Here is a 9,022-nt window from a genome sequence, read left to right on the forward strand (position 1 = left end):
TCCTCCTATGTTTAAAACAGACACAAAGTCCCCTAACTTCATACATTTCTGGGTACAACTGATCCAAACCACACTGAAGATAGATGGCTGGTCTGAAACAACCAATAATGACAAGTCATACGACTATACAAACTATTTTATGCAGAACACAGCGATGTTAATCTCAACTGGTGTTGGGTAGAGCTAATTATTGTTATGAAATTTACCTGTATTCTCAGATGGATTTATTTATTTATTCGATTTGGACCCCGCCCTCCCTGAACAAAACATCCTGGCATGACAACTGCCCCAAAGTCTTCTGTTCTAAGCAAAATCTTTCCCAATTCTATTAACCAAACTAAACGTATAAAAATATAGACAGCACTTTTTACACAGAATTTAACACACATAGTTAAGATACATCGTCCTGAAATCAACAGGACTAAAAGCTGTAGCTATTCTGTTTCATGGTCAATGAATTAAGGGACAGCTAGGCCAGCCTAAATCAGAATAATGATTCTTCTTTAAAGCAACTCATGTACAGGACATGCATTTTCCTTTATCTTATATTCTCAAGACTCAGCAACACAACCTTTTCAACTTAGGGTTTTTTTCTGCCATAAATTGTATAAACAGCATCAAAACATATTCGCTGATGAATGCCTAAGATGGCAACTCCCCATACATCGTGGCTGGCCCAGCACTTATTTTCAGGGAACTGCTCCCACGCACAGCCCTAGCTTTGACACAACAAGTCCACGGCGGCAGAATCTAAGGCAGGGCAGATCCTCAAATCCTCAAAGCTACGAGCCAGACAAAAGAACACCAATTCTCACTTTTTAATAACTGCACATCATTCAAAACCCAAGCAGAATGCTGTTTCGAAAAATAAATCACAGATAAAGACATCAGGTATCATTGAGATAAATCATTTTAACAAGCTTCAGAAATGTTCGACAGCCATCACGGGGTAAGAAGGAAGACTGAATAGTGTAAAAGCGGGGCGAAAACTTAAATCCTGGCCCTCCCCCCCTCTTTTTATACTTACAAAACAAAATTGGGTACAGTCATGCTGATAAAAATATTTAATGACTTTGGGAGAGCGAACACTACTCTTTTCCTAAAAGGACTTACTAAAACCATAATAGAAAGGTCTGTGCTGTAAGCAGTCCAACACTTTGCACTGTAACCATAAGGCTTACTGTACTGAAAGGCTGATTGGGCCTGTAGCTATGTACCACTGGATTTAACAAACATCATTTTATAGTTGCTTTTTGCATCCTTTTTGGTTTCAGGATTCTCAGTGTTACTGAGCTTCTCGGTAGACGGCTGCTCTTCTGCAACATCTTCATCCTCGGAGTCGGATTCGCTTTCAGAGTCCTCTGAACTTTCGGGCTCCAGGGAATCTCTTGAATCCTCCTGTTGTTCTTTCGCTTCCTCCAGCTAAAACGGATTCGAATTAAAAGAGAGTGAGCAGAACTTCCTTTCAAACGGCAAACGGGTCTCTTTGATCACAGGCAAAGGAGTGTTTCAGGACAACCTTTTTTATATATATATAAATTTATTTTCAGCTTCATTAAAAACATATTCCTTTCAGTCATTTACATATCATAACTAGGCGGTCATTTGTATTTAACATTATTTATCTTTAACTAGCCATTATACAATTCTATTATAGCTTACACATCTTCAACCACTCATAAATTTCCCCCCACCTATCCCAGAAGAGCTCCTCCGATTTGTTTTGCAAGGCTATATTTAACTTATCCATTTCAGCTACCTCTAGGAGTTTATACTTAAGCTCTTTTACCGAAGGTATACTGTTAGATTTCCATCTTTTTGCTATTAATATTCTTGCTGCCGTTAGAATATACACTATTATCTGATTATGTTCTTTTATAGTATCTGCTAACATGTTTAATAAATATATTTCCGGGGTTGTTGGTATGTTAATTTGTAGAGCCTTTAGTATTATTTTATGTATTTTATTCCAAAATGTTTGAATTTTATCGCATCTCCACCAAATGTGTAGAGACGAGTGTTTCAGGACAACCTTAACAGCATACTGAATGAATATAAAGCCGTTTTAATGAGTCAACAAACTAGCACTAAGGAATTACATGGAAAAACTTCTACAAAGTGGCGGTCTGGCATCCTAAAAATTCAGGGCCAGTGCGCTGTGGTTATTTGTGACCGGGATCTGAGAGACCCAGGCCTGAATCTCTTCTCTGCCATGGAAACTTGCTGGGTGACCTTGGGCCAAACTCGGACTAACATAAGGACACAATGGAGAATGATGTAAGCCACTTGGGGTCCCCGTCGGGGAGAGAAGCCAGATTTAAGTGAAGTAAATAAAAAAATTTAGTCCCTAGGCTGGAGTGAGTAGTATTGCTTGTACAGAATCATTCCACATGAATTCATGGGTCATTTTTTCAATTTAAATATATTACCTCACTGAAACCGAGTCCACAATGCCGCCGGTTCCTTCCTGACATGGTGCTATCCATGCTTTGCTGGAACTGAGTCTCAAGCTCATCATTTATTTTCTTGTCTTCTTCCCCTGTATGTTCATACATGTTGATTATCATCCACTCAAATGAATAAACATCTCATTACAGCACAAAAGCAGGAGCATAATAAAGGCTTTGTGGAGAGTAAGAACACTTCATGTGAACCGTCTTAACTCCTGGCAGTACTTAAAGAACCAACGTGTGTGAGACCAACTGAGAGAATGGCTTGAAAGGAGTCCATCGCAAGCCTTGCAAAAGTTATAGGGAGGGCTCTGTTCCCAGCAATGAGGGAAAAAGACGTTGAATCTAGGGAAAGGGCATTCACGTAACCTCAAGCAATCAATAATTTACTCAGGCCACAATTAAGCTTATTCTGTAGAAAGACTAAAATGTCATCCAGAAACAAGTGTTAGAACGTGTTAGTACAGCAAGCGTAATCAGAACGTGATGTGTTAGGAAACGAGAGAATCGGGGACATACTATCTCTGTCTCGGGCCATTACACAAGAGAACTGACATCGTGTGAAATTTACAGCTCTGAGGGCAAAATTTTAGTTTAAATTCTGCCTTGTGCTCAGAGACTAGCCTAATTTGGGCCCACTAGGGCAAAGACTACAGAAAAAGTTATCCTAACAAGCTTTCAGCCTGGCTGAGAGAAGGGCAACCGGAACATAGAACAAGAGCTGCACCCAAGTCTGCGCGAAGTCCTGTTCTCAAAGGGGGTACAAAGAAAACTGTAGGTCTGTGTGGTCATTTCCAACAGGTAGAACTAGTATACGCCAGTGGGAAAAAAATAAAGAATCAATGTATTTGGGGGGGGGGCAGAAGGAGAAAACAGCTATTTCTCTTCCTCATCAGCTGGAAATGAGAGCCAAAGCTCCATGAAGACAACCAAATGAACAATGGAAACATGACAAAACCTTGCCTTCCACCATAAAATGAAAACGTTAACTAAAGATTCTATATTCTTTTTTTATTTATCATCATTAGGCACAACTTTTAGATTTAAGAACAGAATAAACAAGTGGGAACCCGCAAGGACTTGCGGGAGGCATCTCGTTTTACTCCTCTCCCACTATTTCCTTTACCTGCCCCTCGGTCTTAAGCTGCTCCCCCCCAACAACCTCTACCGAGCAAACTATGTCCCAGTTGTGTGGTGCCAGCAACTGGGCCAGGCCCACCTGCACGGTAGGGAATCCTCAAGGATTTAGTGTGGGGGTAGGCTGTGGAAGGTTGGTAGTTCAGCAGTTCGAGACCCAGGGTGCCGCATGACGGAGTGAGCTCCCGTCTCTAGTTCCAGCTCCTGCCAACCTAGCAGTTTGAAAGTAAGAAATTGCAAGTAGATAAATAGGTACCACTTTGGTGGGAAGGTAACAGCGTTCCGTGTGCCTCGGTGTTTAGTCATGCCGGCCACATGACCACGGAAACGTCTTCGGACAGCGCTGGGTCTTTGGCTTTGAAACGGAGATGAGCACCGCAACCCTAGAGTCGGACTCGACTGGCTTTCGAGCAAGGGAACCTTTATCTTTACCTTACTTTCCTGTATATCCTCTTCTCCACACTATTTCCCCTTTCCCTCCCCCGGCAACCCCCATAGTCTATCCCCTTCCCCAGCCTCATTCTCTCCCTCTCAGCCATTCACCAGCCTACCTTTTATTTGCCTCCTGTCTTCAGCTGTGTTTATCATTTATTTACTTCATTTATACCCCACCTTTCTCCACAGTGGGGACGCAAAGGAGCTTACACTCTTCTCCTCTCCTCCTTTTTATCTGCACAACAACCCAGTGGGATAGGATAGTCTGAAAGTATGTGACTGGACCAAAATCACACGTTGACCTTCTACAGCAAGATGGGGATTCGAACCCAGGTCTCCCAGCCCCTACTCTGAACCTCTAGCCATAACACCACACTGGCTTTCATTGAATGGGTGCTGTTAAATAGTAGCAAGCAACCGGACCTAGCTGAGTCATGCACATCAGGTGGTATCAAGTCACCAAGAGGCAACCTCTGGGATAACTGTAGTGTTCCTACGCATGTCCAGGAGTTAGCAGCGACTATGTTTGCTGCTGCAAAAAATGTTCTTGCCTCAAAATGGAAAGAAACTCCTACTATACAGATGTGGAAACAAAACGTATGGGATTACTTTATTTTTTTGATAAAATTACAGTAGATATTGAAACTTCTATTATGACCAAACGTAAAAAATTCTTTGTTCAAAAATGGTTACCCTTCACGAAAAAGTGTATTAATCCTTTAAGAGGAACAGATGGCAAAAATGTAGATATTATACAACTTAAAGAAGCATATATGTTAATTGTTCATTAATATTGACGTTTACTGTGTTCATGAGACCTGGAGTTTAATTTAGTCATACTGTTGTTGTTTGATACTGTTATTGCTATTGTTACTGTTATTGCTATTTTTATTTGAAATTTAAAAAAAAATATTAAAAGTCACCAAGAGGCTGCTGCCATGCCAAAGGTTGCCAGCTTCCAGGTGGGACCTGGAGATCTCCCAGAATTACAACTGAACTATTTTTCTGCAAAACTGAGGCCTTTTTCAGGTTTGTAGTAAGATCTCTCTTGCCCGTTCACAGCTCCAGTCACCTGATCTGAGTATCCAAAGATTGGCCAACTTTGCTATCAGAATATCAGATTTATAATCCACTAGCCTGATACCTGTGCTTCGCTACGGTATTTAACTTCCATAAATCCAGTTGTTAAAAAGTTTGAAATGTAACATTTGTTGTAGGAATTCTAATGGAGAAGATTGTAGTGTAAAAATGAAGTGAGACATACATACTTTTTGCCCTCTACTGAAGGACCTCTTTGTAGACTGCTGGGGGCTCCCTCATGGCTTTAAGCACCCTGCAACCGCTGCTGCACCTGACAGACAACCGCCTGTTAGGTGTAGGAGGTGAGGGGGGTGTTGGAAGCCATCAGAGAGGTTGGGCCAGCAGCATCGCTAAAGTGAACCTGCTGGGGCGGTTTCCCTGATGGATTAAAGTACCCTGGTCCTGCTCCTATACCTGATAGGCACCCACCTGTCTGGTGTTGGGGGGATTATGTTTAAAGACATAAGGGAGGCTGGACCAGCAGCAGGGCTAAGGCAATCTTGCCGAGCACACCTCCCCGGCAGCTGTAAGCATCCCACCTCCTCTCCTACACCTGACAGGCAGCTGCCTGTCCAGTGTAGTAGGGGGAGGGGGGAGGAGTATTAGAAGCCACTGTGCAGGATCACTAAGGCGTTACTGCTGGGGCAGGCTCCCTCTTGGCTTTAAACACCTTGCAACTGCTGCTGCACCTGACAGACAACTGCCTGTCAGGTGTAGGAGGGGGGAACATGTTTGAAGCCACAGGGAGGCTGGGCCGCAGCTTTGCTTCACCTCACAGGCGGTTGGCCACTCCTGATTTCCTCAACTGTCATTAGCTGTCTGCAGACTCCTGTAACTATTGGCTTTTTTATCTCAGAACACTGAGCTCTGCAGCTGACCAATCAGAGAGCGGGGGGTGCAGGGAGGCAGTAGCCTGGCAGCTGCACAGGAATCAAGGGGAAGAGCACATTTTACTCCTTTTGACCCCCTTAGGGGCCGAATTTCTAAAAATCCCTTCTTAGTGAGCACCTACACCATGGTAGGAGCGCTCTCCCCGAATTTGGTCTCTCTAGTTCCAGCGGTTTGGCCTGGGTGTTGATTTTACAGTGAGGGGACTTTCTTTTATATATATAGATGTTTATTTTTCCTTCCTTCTAATTGTCAAGGTCCAAAAGACTTGGTCCTCTGCCTCTGTGTAAATAGTGGAGGGCCAGAGAAAGACTGGAAGTCTGTGCCGGTTTAGTCTTTCAGGAATACATGTTTTCACACACAAAGATTCTGATGATAATTTATTTCTGTTTGGGACAATGGACTAGAGGCTGGAGAGATAAATTTCTCATTGAGACATGATGCTGGGATGTTTTGGAAACTGGGTAATCCCCTTTTCTCCAGGGAAATGTAGATGTTTGCAAAAAACCACCAATCCATACTTTTGTTCACATCCCTCGTACAGGGTGAGTGCAGTTTAAGGTAGTGACCCCAACATGGCACATACCAGTGAGCTTCCTGGTGCCCTTCTTCCTCACAGCAAACAAGTCTTTTCTTTTTTCTACCTCACTGGAACAGGATGGCCTCCCTTTTGGGCCTGCAAGGAGCACCATTTGGAAAAAGCGACCTCTATCACAAGAGGATATTTTGACTTGGAACCCTCAAACATTATATAATTGGCACCAGCCCCCACGGCAGCCATTTTGTGACTAGCCAAACACTACTTGGTCTCCAAATGTAAAAAGTAACCACAGGATCACCACGGTTGGGCACTCCAGTTTAGCAACTTGCAAGATGGCTTTGAGGACAATAAACCCCATTTCAAATCTTTGCTCAGTGACACTTACTGGATAGCTCTGATAAGTATTTACCCAGTCACAAAAGCGGGACCCCAAAACCGCAGCTACAATTCATTAAAGATATTTAAAATTTACTTTCATTCGATACGCTGTGTGAGACTAACCTGTTCTGAAATGAGAAGTTGATCTGTGGTCTCCAATAACGAGGCGGCCAGTATGTTCTTTCTAAAAGAAAACACAACTGATTAAGGTGCTCGTAAATATTAGGCAGCTCTCAGCGGCAGCTACTGTCCAAAGCTACTTCGTAACAACACCAACAAAACTGAATTTAACAATGACGTCCCTGCACCTTGATTTAATTATGATTTGGACAAAATGCTGAAGAGGCCAAGTTCATTCAGGACAAGGGCAAAATTAAACCAGCTGACTGCTATCGTTCCCAAAGTGTTTACTGACAGCTTACATCAAAAATTCTGACCTGGATTGCCCAGACAAGCCTGATCTCATCAGATCTCGGAAGCTAAGCAGGGTCGACTCTGGCAAGTACTTGGATGGGAGACCTCCGTGGAATACCAGAGGCAGAAGGCGGGGGCAGGCTTTATTCAGTCAGTTCTCTGAATATCCTCCAGGCCCCCAGTAGGGGGTCAGTCACCAGAGGGCACCACACACAAATTCCAAAAAATACAAAAAATAATAATAATCAAACACAGAAACCCAATGGAAAGTGAGTTTAATGCTAGCCAACCACTACTATAAATATTCACGGAACATTTCTTAATATTGTCTCAGTACCATACATACAGTACATAAGGAGCTGCGGTGGCTCAAGTGGTTAAGACGCTGAACTGCAGGCTGTGGAAGGTCAGTAGTTCAGCAGTTCGAGACCTGGGTGCCGCATGACGGAGTGAGCTCCCGTCTCTAGTTCCAGCTCCTGCCAACCTAGCAGCTAAGATGGTGTAACAACCCATGAATCACAAGATCCACTATGTCACATCAGACAAAGACAAGATTCAGAAACTGTTTCAGAGACTCAATTCACTTAAGAAGAAAATACCAGAGGCATAATCATGCTGACCTCACATAGCAAAATAAAAACAGATCCCTGTGGTACCTTTAAGACCATAAAAACATCCTACTACAGGGGTGGGTAACCATTTGTTTGTCCTCAGCGCTAACAAGACCACAATGTATACTTTCTACTGGTGAAGATGGTGTTGTGCCAGAAAACGAAAGGCACAAAGGGAAGAATGACATTGGTATTTGGCAAGATACACTGCATATGGATCTTTTCTTCATTTTCCATTGGAACTAAGGATTCAAACAAAGCTGCTTGAGAAACTTCAGTGTACGATACCAGTCATTTTGCTTTCAATGGCCACACTGAGGAATGCGGTAGCAATGGGTGAAAATGCCAGCTACGTAATATGTGATCCTAAAAGATGCTTTGAGAGCTGAGACAGGAGACCACCAGCAGTAGAAGTTACACTCCCAACTTTAACTCTCAGCACAGACCCTCCACAGGATTGTGCTGACTTCCAGCTGGCCCTGAAACCTCCGGCCTTCAGGCTGTAATGAGATCCCCAGGCCTTCGGCTGCTTCACGTCCCACCCCACCTTTCCGCCACAAGTGGAATCCTGTGGCATCTTAGAGACGAACATCATTTATTCCAGCATTAGCTTTCATAAATTAAAAGTTCACGTCATCAGATGCCTGACTTACAAAAGCTTAAGACGGAACAAATGCTGTTAGTGTCTGAAGTCCGGCTGGATGCCTGTTTTATTTTAACACTACAGACTAACATGGCTAGCTCTCTGGAACTCTCTCTGAGACTATCTTTTTTGTAATTTCAATTTACTATTTAGTCAAAAACATTTTATGCCGCTTCTCCAGGAACCTGCCCCCAATATAATAAAAACAAAACATTAATTAAAGATAGTAATTAAAAACCAGCGGTAAAATCCCAGCCCAGCATAAAAAACATTGGCCATAAAAACAGACCACTGGTGGCTTAAAACAGGTTTTGTGTTATATGTTATTGTTACCATATGCAGCTGTAATGATGAAACTGTGTTATGTGTAGGAGGTGTATGTTGTGTTGGGTTTGTGTTGGGTTTGGTTGGTTAATGAGAGTTCATGTGTATTTGTATGTATGTA

General features: G+C 42.9%; 1 protein-coding gene across 1 annotated transcript; it reads right to left on the reverse strand.

The window, feature by feature from the left end:
• Window positions 1-678: 678 nt before the first annotated feature.
• Window positions 679-7,093, reverse strand: LOC107122123 (chromosome unknown open reading frame, human C11orf58; the record flags this gene model as incomplete). The annotated part of the gene is made up of 3 exons (XM_015425156.1): window positions 679-1,422; window positions 2,430-2,539; window positions 7,033-7,093. Coding segments are annotated over 3 exons (384 nt in total), but the record flags the coding sequence as incomplete, so codon positions are not given.
• Window positions 7,094-9,022: the final 1,929 nt, after the last annotated feature.

Source organism: Gekko japonicus, unplaced genomic scaffold (assembly GCF_001447785.1).
Source record: "Gekko japonicus isolate JY-2015 unplaced genomic scaffold, Gekko_japonicus_V1.1 scaffold4088, whole genome shotgun sequence".
Classification (NCBI taxonomy): Eukaryota; Metazoa; Chordata; class Lepidosauria; order Squamata; family Gekkonidae; genus Gekko; species Gekko japonicus.